General features: G+C 35.9%; 1 protein-coding gene across 3 annotated transcripts; it reads left to right on the top strand.

The window, feature by feature from the left end:
- The first annotated feature begins 590 nt into the window (after window positions 1–590).
- On the top strand, window positions 591–11,479 carry LOC115981848 (transcription initiation factor TFIID subunit 15). Of its 3 annotated transcripts, none has more exons than XM_031104243.1 (8): window positions 591–772; window positions 1,570–1,736; window positions 1,836–2,191; window positions 2,304–2,501; window positions 3,799–3,882; window positions 4,569–4,653; window positions 4,732–4,858; window positions 10,847–11,479. In XM_031104243.1, the coding sequence occupies exons 2-8, from the start codon at window positions 1,617–1,619 to the stop codon at window positions 11,071–11,073; spliced, it is 1,197 nt and encodes a 398-aa protein (XP_030960103.1). In that variant the 5' UTR covers window positions 591–772; window positions 1,570–1,616; the 3' UTR covers window positions 11,074–11,479. The 3 variants fall into 3 exon arrangements, with proteins under 3 accessions (XP_030960103.1, XP_030960105.1, XP_030960102.1); XM_031104245.1 differs by having other exon boundaries at window positions 1,536–1,736; window positions 4,572–4,653; XM_031104242.1 differs by having other exon boundaries at window positions 1,536–1,736.
- The last annotated feature ends 5,040 nt before the right edge of the window (window positions 11,480–16,519 follow it).

Raw genomic sequence — 16,519 nt, 5'->3', positions numbered from 1 at the left:
ATAATGAGAAAAGAATTGTAAAAGATAAAAGAAAAAATTTTGAAAAGATGTATTTATTTACACATTAATGTAATTTTTCGATTTGAATTTATCTATTGTTAATGAGGTTACACAAGAAAGAATTTTTAAGAAACTAAAATTTAGGATTTTGAAATGGAGTAAACTGTTGAGTTAATGTGTGCTAGTTTTTAGGGAAAAATATATCAAACGTGCCTTAAATATATTTAAATAAACAATGTGCTAATTTTTAATAAAAAAGTTTTTTTGATAGGTTTTTTTTTTTTTTTTTGGTTGAATTACAATTTTAACCCCTTTTTTTTTTTTTAATTTTTTAAGAATATGATTATCTGATTAGATTATAAGTATTTTTTGACATTTTTTGAAACTATAACTAACTTTTAGAATCATCTTCCTAAAAAAAAGTAATCCCTTTTAATATATAGAGATGGTTTATTGTAAAAATATTGTGAGGTAAAACTTGTCTTAAAATAATTCTAAAAAAAGATTTTTTTTTTTTTTTAAAAAAAAAACTTAAAATTAAACGGTGTCGTCAAGGATATGTTTGAATAAAAGCCCCTACTACAGGTACAAACCCCGTGTTGTCTCGATCCCCATTCGTTTCTTCAATCCATCCTTCACTTCACTTGATTGAGCATTTCCTAATAAATTCTCTTTTTCATTCACGATTCGATTGTGCGTACGGACCCAATACTCTAGGGTTTCTTTAAATCTCAACCCTCAACGACTACATTCTTAGCTTCAATCAATCAAGGTTACTCTCCTTCCTTTTTCTTCGTATTCAACTCTTTCTCGCATATTATTTATTTTTTTGTATCAATTTGTTACTCTCATAATGCCCAACTCACCTATACCATTATTTTTATGCACATATACGTTTTATTTATGTATTTATTTTATAGATCGACTTTAAACTGTTTCTTTATTATTTGATTTATTTTATTTTATTTTATAGAATTTACAAAATCCTGTGGTGTTAATTATAATAGTGATAGCTTTTAATTTTTATTTATTTATTTTAAATTTTGAGTTATTTATTTTTGTTTCACCTTAATTTTTTAATTTTACCTAGCAACTGTGATGACCTTACCAAACATTATTTTCATTGAATTTACTTATGTGGTTCCATTTTAAGGCTTGTTTTGTCAATGCGGTAATTGAGTTAATATCTTGTTTATGATTCGAGCCTTGGTGCGATGGCAAGTGCCTTCCCACCAAAGACGAAACGTTGCGGGTTTGAGTATGGGAATCAGCCTCTTCAATAAATTGGGGTGTAAGGCTGCCTACATTGACCTCTCCTAGACCCTGCAAAAGTGGGAGCTTTTGTGCACTGAGCACAACAATAGGACTTATACTTTTCCTATCACATTTTAAAGAGAAATTACAGCTAAAGCAAATAATGTCATGATTTCACTTGGGTTTTTTCAACTGCCATCTTATGAGTCCGATTGCTGTGTATCATGAATGAATTTCCTTTTTGGCTAATGTGTTTTTGCTATTCTATTTTCTTTGCTCAGCTGAATTCAGCCACACCATTACCCCTTTTTGTAGTGTTTAGTGGCTGTCCGTCTGCTTTGATTTCATGAAATTGGAGCACAATGGCAAGTTATTTGGGAAAAGGAGCCCCTTCAAATGGATCTGTCTATGTATGCAACTTGCCCTTTGGGACTGATGAAAGTATGTTAGCTGAATATTTCGGCACCATTGGGGTAATTAAGGTAGGAGGTCTAACATGGTATTACATAGAACCGTTCCTTTTTCATTGACATGAAAAAGCTCAGTAATTTGTACCATTTTGCTCCATTTTTTTTTTACAGAAAGACAAGCGAACAGGTTGTCCAAAGATATGGTTATACCATGATAAAGTGACAAATGAGCCGAAGGGAGATGCTACTGTAACTTATGAAGATCCACATGCTGCGGTAGCTGCTGTTGAATGGTTTAACAACAAGGATTTTCATGGTAATACCATTGGAGTTTTTATAGCAGAGTCAAAAAGCAAGGATGAACAGGCCTATAACTCAGTGGCAGATCCAAGTGATGCTGGTGATTTTGGTGGATTGGAAGAAAACACTGGAGATATGAATGGTGGTGGTGGAAGAGGAAGAGGTCGGAGTGATGCTTCAGGAAAAGCATGGCAACAAGAGGGGGATTGGACGTGTCCGAATACAAGGTCTGTGATGTGAGATTGGTGAGCAGCTCTTTCTTGCTCTTTTTTTCACTGTTTCTGTTTTCTACGCTACGATTCTATGCAAATGGCTTCTGATATTACATTATTGTAGCAGTTGTTCAAATGTAAATTTTGCATTTCGTGGTGTGTGCAACCGCTGTGGAAGTGCTCGACCTTCTGGAGCCTCTGGTGGTAGTGGAGGAGCTGGTGGTCGTGGTAGGGGTCGTGGTGGCCCTGACTCTGGGGGCCCTGGCCGTGGAGTTGGTGCTGCCGTTGGAGGACTCTTTGGTCCAAATGATTGGCCTTGTCCAATGTAAGACTATATTTCTTTATTTTAAAGGTTTTTTTTCCCCTCCAAAATTTGTGTGTGTGTGTGTGTGTGTTTTTTTTTTTTTTTTTTTTTTTTTTCCGAACTTTTGAATTTTTTTATAAAAATTCTTTCTCCTGTCTGATCTCTTGATCATCATTTTATAATCCAACTTTTGTCATGTACTTTTGTAGTTTATCTATGTGGTGAAAGCTTTGTTGTAGTATCTCATATATTGGTTTAATGAATTTTGGTTTTGGAGAAAGATAGTTGTTTAGAATGAGAATGGAACTTGGGTAGGATGATTGTTGATCAAGATTGATGTAAATGCAAATTGCTTGACCAGGAGCCTGGGGGGAGTATCGTATTGAATTGACTGGTCCAATCTTTCACAAAGTTCAGCGTTTTGACCTTTTGATTGGTCTAGTCCAAATTCGCCCATGTCTTCAAATTCATATGAAATATGAATCAACCTCGGGCTAAAAATTTTAGATTGATAATGAGTTCTTGGTGTTGCGTTAATTTTTATTTTTATTTTTATTTTTATTTTTTATAAGTATTAAAGATTTATTGATATAAAAAAAATAGACACCCAAGTACACAGGGAGTATACATGGGGTACAGATCAATTACAAAAATTATATAAATCAAGTAAAACCAAAATAGGAGAAAAGGATTGGTTTCTCCACTCTTATAACCAGTCCAATAAGGTTCTTGGTGTTGCATTAATTGTTCTATAATCTACAATAATGTTTGCCAACATAGAACAGCTGGACTTTCTGTCTTAGTGTCAGCTCGTCAAGCATGGTTAAACAATACATGATTATTTTTGTCAACATCTGAAGTTTTTGGTTAAAAGTAGTAAATCCATCAATAGCCACCATAGCATATGATGTGCATAAATTGGTTGTGACTGTAGAGGGGCACTAAGCTATATTGGTAAGAAGCTTTTCTTAAATTTTGTTAATCTCACTCTCAAATCTATTATAAACTTTGGGGGCACTTTATCATTATTATCTTGATTATCTTTTGGAAAAATTTCAGATTACGTTTTGTAGGGCAAAGTTTAATACTATCTGGGCAGGCTATATTGTTGATGCTAGTATGACTGAATTTAAGGGATATTATTATCATATTATGTAGAAGCTTCCACTATGAGATATATATTATTATGTACTCCTAGCCAGCTCGAATGTTAATTTATTCAGTTACTTGAGCTGTTATCAGTTATATCTATGCTCATGTCATGTGTTGAGAGGAATTATCACTATTGTTGCTTATGCCTTGTGCTTTTGTTGGTCAGGTGTGGTAATATCAACTGGGCAAAGCGTACAAAATGCAATATTTGCAACACAAATAAGCCTGGTCACAATGAGGGTGGTGTGAGGTATTTGTATATGGTTATTTGGATTTATGCATGTGTTTAGTTTTAATCAAGAGCTGAAACCTATTGGGATAAACTAGATGGATACTTATGCTGCATGAAGAGAACTGAAGAGAAAGTGGTGGTGTCCGCTCTCATGATTATCATTTATCAACATAGACTGTGATGGAACTTATGAATAAAATAAAATAAAAAATTGACATGTAATGAACTAGAAAAAAAACCTTGGGCGTTTCACGTTTGAACCTAAATGACGTGAGTATAACTCTGCTGAATGTAATATTGCTTATAAAACCTACCTTTATCACATTCTAAATTTAATATAGTGAATCATTTGAGCTATAGATGTATACTCTGTTGTAGAATGTTCTAGTGGCATATGGCATACTTCATACTTGTTTTTGCATTGCATATCATGGCAATCCCAGCCTTTGATAACATTTTTTCTTTTCCAAGAGTTAGATTTTCTTAACCAACCAATGTTTTTATTTTCACTTTTTAACAATTTTTATGCAAGTGTAGATGCAATTGAAAAATTGACTTCTCTTATAGGGGCATTCATCAAATAAGATTTTGTTTATATTTATTTTGGCTTGTATCCATACTGGAATTTAACTTGCATCAATTTCTAAACCTCAAACATTTTGTAGAAATAATACTATTTACTTTAGGCTTATTTATTTGTTAAGCAGAGGTGGACGTGGGGGAGGTTACAAAGAACTTGATGAAGAAGAGTTAGAGGAAACTAAGCGACGTCGGCGGGAGGCTGAAGAAGTAAGATCAGTTTGCGCTAGTACTACATGAATTTTCCGGTTTTAATCTTGTTTGACATTATTTCCTTTATAACCTCAGGATGATGGTGAGATGTATGATGAGTTTGGCAATCTAAAGAAAAAGTTTCGTGCCAAAACTCAGCAAGCTGAAACTGGACGGGCACTTCCAGGTGCTGGACGTGCTGGATGGGAGGTTGAGGAACTAGGTATCTCATGTTTTTTAGCATTACTGATTCTCCTTAGTAAATAATTTGAGATTAGATGATAACCTTCCTTATTATAATACCTGTTTGTTGCTTCATGTTCGTTGCATGCAATGCACTTCTCAGGAAAATTTGAGTTGAATATAGATTCAGCTCCTCTAGTATAGCTGCATCCCGCATAGGCACTAACTGGTTATGGGTTCTGAACATGCCAAAGGAGTTTTATATGTTTCCATCTGTTAACTAGATATTAAGACCTTTTTTAGTGGAGGGACATTAGAGTTGTTTTTGATAACTCCCTTTAAAATGTTTCTGGATACAACCAAATGATTGGGCTCCTGCAGCATAGTAAATCTAGAGACACTGTTTGAAAAGCCAAAATAGTATTTACATGTAAGTACACATTGACATCATAGTTGGTGGTGTGAACCTAAATGTGAGACAGTAAATCCATCTGTTCCAGCAAACTGTGTGATTTAATTCAGAAAAATGTAACTGAGATTCCTTTAATTGATAGATATAGTTAAGGGTTTTTTTTTTTTGGTTGCAGAAATGTGCTATTCTCATTGAGACAATATCAACGTTTCCTAAAACTAAGAAATGCTCATTTTTAACTTATCAAGAGAAGAAACTTAAGTCATTACGTATGCATAATCTATGAAGTGTGAAATTTCTTTAGGTTTCCTTTGTTACACCAAAAACTATTAAAAATCTAAGATTATGCCCAAGTACCATTTTGTTAAGTGCAGGTTAACATTTCCCCTATTCTTGTGAAATTTAGAATTTTTAGGACCAAGAAAGATGGTGGTTTGTCATTCTGGGTGTCATAGTATGTCCAAACACCATCCCTAGTTAGTACAAGATGGCCTTACAAATCTTCAATTGATAGCTTAGGCAGGCAGGGAGAAGTCAATTTTTGTATTAATTTTATTTATTTATTTTTTTAAGTATCGGGAAATTCTGTAATTTTATGGTTTTTGGATATGGGTTTTACTTCTATTGGGTCTTATTTTGGGGGTCAATTATTTTATTGGGTTTTATTTATGAGTTTGGTTATTTACTTTGGGCTTAGTTATCAAAGCCCAAGTAGTACAAGTCCTATTAGGTTTATATATTAGTCATCTATTTATATGAATGTAATGTTTTCTCTTCAAAGGTGGAGAGATTGTGTTTCTAAATTTTTGAGGCTATGAAGTTTTATTTGAAATTTGTGTGATGCAACCTTCTCCAAGGTGTGATGTTGAGGAAACCCTAGTCGTGATGCTTACAAAGTCTAGGTGTCATCCTTAGAATTTTATCTTCTCCTTCTTCTTCTTCTTTGTCCTTAAATTTCCAAAAACTTGAAACCTAGCAATCACATAATGATTGTCACTTTTAAAATCCTAAAATTTAAAAATTCAAAAGCCTAAACCATCTATCCATCAAATAGCCCCAAATAATTCACAAACAACCAAAGTATTGCTCTCAGGTTATTGTTCACACCTTGAAATGGCAACCCGTACCACTGGTTCTTTTTTTTATCCCAAAAATTTCACTATTCCTTTTAAAAATTAGATATAATTTTCCAGCCTTTTTCCTACCAAACCCTAACCCTTATTCTTCAAAATCCTAGTCATCAAAACTGCCAAATCTGATTTGGCTTCATTTCCCTTTTTCCTACATCAATTTTGGTATCAGAGCAGGTTACCACTGTGAAAACATAGTGGTAGATTTACACTCTTTAAATGATGCTTTAAAGAAAGGTTCTTCAAGATAGACTTACACAAAGACTTTATAAAGGGATAGTTTTCACCAAGGTAATTTGTCAGTGATTGATTATGCCATTAATAAGCTAACTATGAAATGTGGAATAGTTGAACGTGAATGCATGAAAACTGCAATTGTGGATTGAGATCTGAAATTCAAAAGAGGGTGTCTACTCTGCAATATTCTGGTCTTTTAGTTATTGATATAATCATCATGTGGGAAATGATCACAAGGGTTTTTAGGCTCTGATCAAAAAGTGAAGGAACCCACAATATCTAAAGCCTAAATAGAAAGATGAATTTTCAAGACAGAATGCTAAACAACTATAACAGGCTGCTTAAAATTTGAACAAGAATAAAATCAAGGAGAAAAGCTAAACAAGATTTTTAATTGCCAAGAAACCTTGCAGATTGGTCTAAACAAGCTGAAAGGTTAGAAGCCAAAAAAAAAAAAAAAATGTAAAGAAGGCTTCTGAACTGCTTGATAAAGAGAAGTTTCAAGATAATGGCAAAGAACAAGAACCTAAAATTTCTATCGTAGCAATAGATGCTACCTAATCATTTGATGACTAGCCTAGAACCATGACTTGAGTTCCAGCTAAGCTGTCAAAGACGGCACTGATTTTTATTGGAAACATTTATCAAAGTCCTTACGCCTTATGCATGAGTACTCCATTGATTTTATCAAAGTCACAAGTTGTCTAGTGAGTAGCCGATGTACGTTCAGAAGATTTATTTGTTACTATGCAAATTTTCCTATTCAAGATTTATTTGGGACCCACGTGTGAAGTTCAATTGAAGTCTTGTGGTTTTGAAGGTCTAGGTATGAGTCTTAGGATTAAAACAGTTTATTATTTTAATTTATTTTCTCAGTTGTGGTTAGTTTTATATTCTGGTGCAAACATGTTATTTCTGCAATTTCTGAAAATTAACGGTAGTTTGGTGGTTTAATTGAGTCTAGAGAGATCCTAAGTATCAAGTTTTATTCCCCTTTGCGTTTTGTTCACACCATGTGGATAGATTCAATTTTCTTTTCACCTGTTTTGTAACTAAAATTTTCCCTTACCAAAACTTTTGTTTTATTCTTTAAACCCTAAGCTTCTTTCTAAAGTTTTAAACAGCTTAACCTTGAGCCCATGAAGCAGATTCTCCAATCTGTCCTATCATAAACCTTCTTATATGAGTGGTCTTAAAGGGTTTAATTTTATATTATTTTATGCTAATGCTTTCCTATGATGCTGCCTCATGGCAAATAATGATGCCAGTTTCATAGTCTTATAGAAATTAATGGAATTTTTCTTAGAACCAAAGCATACTTGTCTTTATCCTTTTTTTTTATTTGGCCAAAATGATATTGAGCATGTTTCCCATCTCTTCTTGAGAAGCAAATAGGCTGTTTCTTTGCTAAATTCTGTTGAATTTCATACCTGGCAGTTCTGCCAACATTTCCATACTGGTTAATGATGGTATGCTTTCTTATGTCTCTTTTAGCTTCTTGTTTGTGTCCAAACATGCAATATCCAAGTATTATTTGCTGGCTTTTTTTTTTTTTCTTTTTAATAATTGTGTATGAATAAAGTCGTAAACCAAATTCTCTTCATGGACCCCCCCCCCCCCATGGAGGAAATTGGTGAAAAGGAAGGTTGTTTTAGAAATCTAAGTTGCTTAGAGAAAAGAAAGAATGAGCTAGCTCTTCAAGAGACACACTCTTGGAATAATACCTCATAGGTAGAGATTTCTTGGATTCAAGTTTAACTGTTTACAATTAGGGCAGCCTTGCTTATTTATAGTTACATTAAAGCAAGCTGCTGAGTTAGTTACAAGAACCTACCATGTAGGTGTCATGTGATTGGCCAAAGCCTAACAAACTTCTCTAACTAACTGATAGGTTATTGCACTTATCAACTAACAATCTTTTCAACTAATGAGAGATCCATACCAGACCTCAAGATATTTTTCTTTAGAACTTTATTGGATTGGTTGGCTGCTCTGCGAAACCAATCATTCTCTTCTTTCCTTGATTGTCTTGATTCTTGTAATTTTTGTACTTGATTGTTGACCCCTGTACACTCCCTGTGTACTAGGGTCTCCCTTTTTGATATCAATAAAACTTATCACTAATCCCAAAAAAAAAAAAAACTAGTAAACAGCTAGCTTTAGAAATGGACCACATTAGGACTGTCCCTCTTTGGAACACACTTGTTCTCAAGTGTGGCTAGTTGTGAGCTGATCTGGTGCATGATAGGACAGCAAGTGATGCACATTGAAACTTTTGGAGGTGTGCATATGATCTGGTAGTTCGACTGATCTGCATTCTTGCTAGTTGCTGTATCAAGCTGCTGCATCATGCTCTAGATTAAGGATTGTTTCTGCTTTGTGCCAATGCTTTGCAGCCATGTAGATGCTCTTGCATCCAACCTTCTTCATTTTGACCATTGGTTTGGGGCTAGCTTTCCCCTTCTTTGGTTGCAATGTGTAACGATCTCCTTTCTTGTATAAGCTGAATGTGTTGCTCCTTCCACCTGGAATGGTTTGATAAGGACACGAGCTTTCACACCCAAGAAAGAGATGACAAACATCCATGGTTGTCACATCATAAAGAATATAATCTTGAAAGTTATTAATTAAGAACACTAAGCACTTTCTTGAATCTCTAACTTCACCTCCTTTCTTGAAGCAAGATAGATTTTGTGGTTGGAGCTGGTCTTGATTCTTCGATTCAAGATTGTTAAAAACTTCTTGTGATACCATATCCTCGTAACTACTTCTAATCCACTCGTCATCCATTTCTTTCTTTGGAACTTTCAAGACATTTGTTACTAATGATAAAATCTCTTCTTCCTCTAGCATCTACTTCTTCTTCCACATATTGATCATTTGTTCTTGAATGCATTCCCTTCCTTTACTGTCTTCAATTATCAATACACTGTCACACATTTTTCTTTTTCTTCTTCATGTTGTTCATACATGTGTGCATTCATCAACATTTCTTCTTTGGATGCTAGAAAGGAGTTATCAAGGATTAAAGCTATACCTTCTTCTTTGCATGTATTGGCTGCCTCTGATGAATCAGATGTGGCATTAACGAAAAAATACATTGCTGTATTTCCCATATCATTCTTGGTCTGTCAAGAATCATTTTTGTAGATAGCTTGCATATAGTTGAAAGGCAGAAATTGCTTTTGCAATTTCCGCTTCATTTTGAACCATTCTTGGATCTTTCCTTTAACCCTCCTACCTCTCTGAACTTGGAGTTGTTCCCAAACACACCAAGTTGAAGCTCTCCCTCTCAACTTGATAGAGACCAACTTCACCTTCTTGGAATCTTGGACTTCATAGTAATCAAAGATACTCTCGATTTGATTCAACCAGCCCACAAATTCTTCAGTGTTCAGGCTCCCTTGGAATTTTGGAAGGCCAACTTTGATGTTTGGCTCCCATTTTTGCTCCTCTTTGAGGAACTTGCAAATGCACAAGACCTGGCCTTGGTTCTTGCAAAGGCACTTGCTGATTTCTGATAGGCTATTGCACTTATAAACTAACAATCTTATCAACCAACTTTTATCAACTAACTAACTTACTGTTACAAGTAAAAGGAACTACTTATCATACAACATAAGCACTAGTAAACAGCTAGCTTTAAAAATGAACCGTGTCAACGCGCCCCCCCCCCCCCCCCCCCCCCCCCCCTTCTCCCCTTCTTTTTTAATCCTTTTGAGGTCCTAGTGCTGTACCTCTTTTCATATTTTTCCGTTACCTGGGTGGGTTTTGTTTAATTTTGATAAGGTTTAGCTTTTACAGAAACATTGATCAGAAATGCTTTTTTTTTTATAATCGATTTAATCTTATTGTTTTGAATTCCCTTGCTGACAATTGCTTTGATAGATGTAAACGGTTTAGCACTCCTAACATCACACTGATAATTTTTAAAAGTTCAGCACTCAATCAGTAATCACTTGCTTTAGATACCATTTCTTAGGATTTATTTGTATCTAATGAGTCAATGTAGCTTGATACATTCCACTTGACATTTTTAACCTGCTTATGAAATTGTGAGTTTTGGTACAAGTGTTTGTTCTAAGCCAGTATGAATTTTAGAACAGCCCGGATATCTCTAGTTTGTCTGCACATCTTGGAATCATTATGGAATTTAAAAATATTGCAATAGTATTGACCCATTTTGAATGTTTGTCCCATAGTTGTGTTGTTCTACTCTATATACACATTACATTAAAAAATGTTGCAGGCGTCACTGATAGGGATGGGAGAGAGAGAAGCAGAGACAGAGGAAGGGATCGGGATGATAGGGAGAGCAGCAGGAACAGAGATCGAGATGACAGGGACTGGCGTCGGAGTCGAAGTAGAGAGAGAGATAGAGGAAAAGATCGCGACCGGGATTATGATCATGACAGAGATAGAGACTATGGGCGGGAAAGGGACCGTGATCGGGACCGGAACAGGCACCGTTATTGAGAAATGTATGAACCTTTGATGGTTTTAAGCATTGTTTTGGTTGTGTTGCTGGCTTGAGATAGAGGTGGTTTTTTGCTTCCTTGGTGGGAAGAATGGCATTTGATTTCATCTTCATTTTACATGGTATGCTAAAATTCTGGGACCGATGCTTTTCCTGTTTTGAAACTTTTATTTAGAACGGTGACCTGTGCTATATCATGTAAACTTGTTGTCCATACTCCATACTCCTAAGGTAGTATTCGGATGTAAATTAATATGCGAAGCTGATTTATTCCGCTTCAAATGTGTAGCGAAAATGGTACTTAGGTTGCAGGAAGTTCATTTCTACTATTAGCATTGTCAAAATGGCTCAGATTAGTACCGTGAGATATGAAAGGTAAGATAATGAACAGTGAAATTGGTTAAATTACATAATTCTCATTATTATATATATATTTTTTACAAGTTACATAATTCTCATTATTTGGTTGCAAATTAAAACCTATAGGTATTTGTTCTTACACTCACATTCCCTCTAGTTTGTAATAAGTTACTCACCTTCCATAAATATTTACATATGTACGACCAACCTCTCCTAGATGATTGGAAAAAAAAAGATTTAAGGGGGTAAAGTGTAAATAGATTGCGTTTTAAGGAAGGTGAGTCTCTTGGTCCAAACTAGAGGGGATGTAAATATAATAACTGAACTTTAGGGAAGGTCAGTACAGGTTTCCCTCATAATCTAGGGTATGAAGTTAGACTTTTGTTAACAAGTGTTTTACGAGTATGGGTTAAGATGTATAGGAAATGATTCTCTCCATTTGAATCCTTCTATTCCTCATTTTTAGTCGAATGTGATACATGACATTTACTTGATTTTTAAATGCTACACGTCTTACATCTAAATTAAAAATAGAGGGAACTAGAGGATCTAATTGGAGGGGATCTTATCCCATTTAATACTTGGGTTACATAAATTTCTTATTTAAGAAAAAAAAAAAACTACACAAGTTTCAAGAAAAATACACATACTTCAAATTAATTTGTGTGCAAACCAAGTATTCTAAGGGAATATGTTAAGAAATAATAAATATTTAATTATGAATAATAATGCATGTTTTTTGAAAAGAAAAATATATTTGTCAATATTTTATTGGTTTGCACGCACAAATGTATTGTGTTTTTTCTCTTGATATTAATGAAGTATTCAATGCATCTTAATTTATGCTCTTAATACACCTATTAATACACCCGTTGTTATGGATTCTATTTTCACAACAATGTAGCACAATTTTATTGGCACCCCATGCCATATCAACGTTATCTTACACAAGTAAGAAATAATAGGTTTTGGGTTAATCTCTTTTAAGCCCAAAAATGCCTAAATTTTATATAACTACACAGATCAGACTTTCTTTCCAAGAATTCATATATTTTCGAATTGTTGTCTAATCTCTACTGACCAATAACCTCTCCACTTCCACGAGACAGTCTCACAACCCACATCTTATCTACATCACGAAGTGGGCTCACAACCCATGCTTCTCTTGCGTCACAGATTGGTTTAAGCCCCATATATTTTCAAGGTTCACGACCCAAATTATTTGCCTTATAACTCAGAATGGATTTCTCCAACCAAAAAAAAAAAAAAAACCACACCGTTTAAAGGAAAAATGCCCAATTGTTGTCTGCGCCAGTAAAAGCCTCACACCGTTGAGAAAATATGGAAGAAATAATATTTTAATAAAATGTAAAATAGATAATATTTGAGCATTTTTGAAATGTAATTATGTAAAATAGAAAAAGTAAGATCTTATGCTAAAATAAATATGAATTTTGTACGTGCTAATGCTAATGCAAATGCTCTTAGGGGAGGTCAGTTCAATTTCCCTCTTTTTTTAATCCTCTATTTTTGTGTTTCTCTATACGTCATTCATATTTGACTCTAATGTCAGTTGATGATTATTTTTTCTCGGCATATGGAATTATTTCATTGGCAACCTGCACCACGTTAACATTATCATAGATTTTGGGTAAATCTCCTTTAAAACTCCAAAGAGCCCATATTTATACAACATGACATCAAAGCCCATCGTTCAAAACCCATGACGATATTATCTCATTAAAACCCATGGTTCAAGCTCATGGCACAAAATCTCATTTTCAGCTCATGATTCAAGCTCATGAGTTGTCGACGCCCGGCCTCGATTTGAACGGGGCGGAAAAACCGCTGCCGCCGTCGTTCGATTAGCCGCCATGGCGACAGCTCCTGCACACAGGGGGCCCCGTTGGAGGCCCCCTCTCAATATGATAGTGTGGTTCGCGCAGGGCTTTGGGTGCTCTCTCTCTTGGTGGAGGAGGGTATTTGTCTACCTCTGGTTTTATGGCAGGAATCTGGGCCAAACTTTAAGGGACTACCAAAGTTGAGTGGAGTCGCCACCAATCATTGGGTTTTTCTAAGGTGTGATTGGTCACCTATTTTTAGTTGATTTTATTACCGATCCTAGGTTAAGAAGGCATTTTTTCTAATCTAATGTGGATGGAAAAAAATCTTAATTCTTAGGTCCGGAAGTTTTTTTATGTGTGAGGAAGGTGTTAGGCACCCTACAACGCTTGTCCAAGGACAGTCATTTGTTTTGATAAAACCTTAATTTTTAGAAATTGGCAGTAAAAGCATGATCTTGGCATTGGCTTTCGAGGCTTTGCATGCATGAGGGCTTTGAGGTTTTGCTTTTGAATGGGTGTGGTCCCAATCTATTCTTTCCTAAGGTGTTTGAGCAAAGTGCCAGATTTCTACAGCGAAAATCTGGCGACAAGTCACCTTTCTTTCACGGCGGAAATTAGGCATTGCTTGCCTTAGGTGACACGGACTGTGATGATCACATCGGAGGGGGGCGAGTAAGTATATTTATACATACATCATGCACAATGCAAGCACACAGAGCAGGAAAGTAAATGCCTACATCCTTAGAGCATGGCCCAAAATATAAGTGCAGGAAAATAAACAGGGGTCACCGTACTCTAGAGATGAGGACAAATGTTACAAGGCATGATATACCTAATACAAACTATCTAGGGAAGAAAGGGAGGAGGAAGGAAAGGGGTTTAAAAGAGTACATAACCAAATGGGAAAAACTAGACTCCTAAACCTACTGAACATAGATGCTAGGCTCATATCGACATGCTTGCACCCACACCCTTTTTGCTTGCACCTGGGAAACCGTGCTCTAGCTCCATGCATCCTTGCTCCATGTGTGTACATGCAAAGGCAAAGACAAGAAACCAGCATACAAGCAATGGAAGGAAAAGATGCGAAGTGCATATGAAGGAGCTATAAAGTAGATAAGCATGATATACATGGCAAGCATAGAGACAAGGATGCGAGCAAACAAGCGAGAAGACAAACAAGCAAGATAGCAAGCAAACAAGCAAAAATGTAAACAAACAAGAACGGAGACAAAAGATGGTGTCTGTGAGGGACAAATGTAGGTTTGGATCGAATATCCATAACTTCACTGTGTTGAATCATGGACAACGTACTAGCAAGTAAACAAACAAGATAGCAAGCAAACAAGCAAAAATGTAAACAAACAAGAACGGAGACAAAAGATGGTGTCTGTGAGGGACAAATGTAGGTTTGGATCGAATATCCATAACTTCATTGTGTTGAAGCATGGACAACGTACTAGCAAGTAAAACTCATGCATGGACATGTAAGTAAGCGTGTAAAGATGCATATAAAGCCAACGGGTGGCACAAACAAGCATGGCAAGCATATAATTGTACAGAGCAGAAAAGGGTAAAGGCATGCACGAAGCAACTGGCATCATGGCGATGCGTCCCAAGTGGTTGCATCCAAACAAGGCCTCATGGGCGTCAGAGGTACCACACAACCACACGCCCGCTAAAGACGTCAAGCGTGGCAAAACCTAGAACAAGAGAGGCCAACACAAGCATAAAGCATAGAAGCAAGCAAGCATAGACATGCAAAATGGGTGATCCAAACCCTTTGATATGGGCCAAGGTATATGGACAATGATGAAGACCATAGGGTCTAGATCGAGTCCGAACCAATAGCCTAAAACACAATAAAGAAAAACAAAGCAACAAAAGGGCTACATTAGTACATGGCATGACAAACATAGCCTAGGTCTAGGCACGCGAACATGGCATAGAGCGCACAAGCACATGGAAAATAACATGAAACATGTAGATAGTATAGATCCAAACACACAAGCATGTGGAAACATAGATATAAGAATATAGGCATAGGAACATACATGTAAACATGTAGAAATATAGCACACAGACATGGTAGAACATGAATCCAAGCATACAAGCATGTGAAGACTCGGATATAGGCATAAGAGCATAGAATGTGCATACAAACACGTAGATCTAAGCAAGACATAACCATAGACATGATATCAAGCATGTGAGCATGTAACCCTAACATTAACATAGAGTAAAAAGAGGAACAAAACATAGAAAAACATGGCATAAAACCCTAAGCATGTATATCTAAACATATGAACCTATGGGAACATGGTACTAAGCACGAAACATGGCATAAGACATAACAACAAAGAGATTTAAGCTAGAAACACATATAAAGCAAGAAACATGCTAAAAAAAGCAATAGATCATGTTATTCAAGCAAGAAGAGCAAGACAAATGCTAGGAAAAGGTTTAGAGGTTAGGGGTGTGGATGATAGCTAAAAAAGCTACATCCACACCCCTAAACCCCAAATCCAAAGTGTAGAACCAAGGGAGGGAAGATTGGGTATAATAACAATACCTTGTGTTTTTGGTGAAGAGAGAAGAATCAAGAGGTTTTAATGTGTTTTTTAGGTGTTTTTTGGTGTTTTGGAAGAGGGAAAAACGTGTAGGGAAACTAGGAAGAGAGCAAAAATTCAGAAAAATGTGTTCATTTTTTGGTCTGAAGGGTGCTTGGGGCTATTTATAGCCCCGGCACATGTTTTAAGGCGGCGGCCCTTCAAGGACCGCCATCCTCAAAAGGCGTAAAATGGGGTTGATCTTGGCACCCTAAAAATATTTTGACTTCCTGTTTTTGAAAAGGTATGGATCTTGAAAATCCAACGGTCGGATCAAAAGTTATGGCTCTCGGAAGTTAGCGGTGCATCGATCGGTGTGTCATCTTGGTTTTCATGATATCTCAGCCATTCTAACTCCGATTTCAATCCATGAATAGTCTTTGGAATGAGAATTTGATAATCTTCATAATGGAATTGGTTTCAACCCATTCTGACGGTCGAATAAAAATTAGGGTTTTTGGGCCCACCCGAGATCGACTTCGGGTCAAACTTGTTAAAAATCTCCGAGAAGCTCAGGTTTGATGTAAAACTATGAAAAGTGTTGTTTTGTGAGGGTCTTGACTTCGTTTGACCTTCGGTCAAATCTAGGGTTGACCAGGGGCATTTTGGACATTTTAGTTGAAAAGGCACTT

Source organism: Quercus lobata, chromosome 3 (genome assembly GCF_001633185.2).
Source record: "Quercus lobata isolate SW786 chromosome 3, ValleyOak3.0 Primary Assembly, whole genome shotgun sequence".
NCBI classification, from domain to species: domain Eukaryota; kingdom Viridiplantae; phylum Streptophyta; class Magnoliopsida; order Fagales; family Fagaceae; genus Quercus; species Quercus lobata.
This window is presented reverse-complemented; position numbering and strand designations above follow the sequence as displayed.

What these genes read in the sequence shown, in the direction of transcription:
- LOC115981848 (XM_031104243.1), top strand. Translation starts at nt 1,617, where the DNA reads ATGGCAAGTTATTTGGGAAAAGGAGCCCCTTCAAATGGATCTGTCTAT. An exon ending in GCACCATTGGGGTAATTAAG is followed by an intron (nt 1,737 to 1,835) that starts GTAGGAGGTCTA and finishes TTTTTTTTACAG; the next exon opens with AAAGACAAGCGAACAGGTTG. An exon ending in GTCGGCGGGAGGCTGAAGAA is followed by an intron (nt 4,654 to 4,731) that starts GTAAGATCAGTT and finishes TTATAACCTCAG; the next exon opens with GATGATGGTGAGATGTATGA.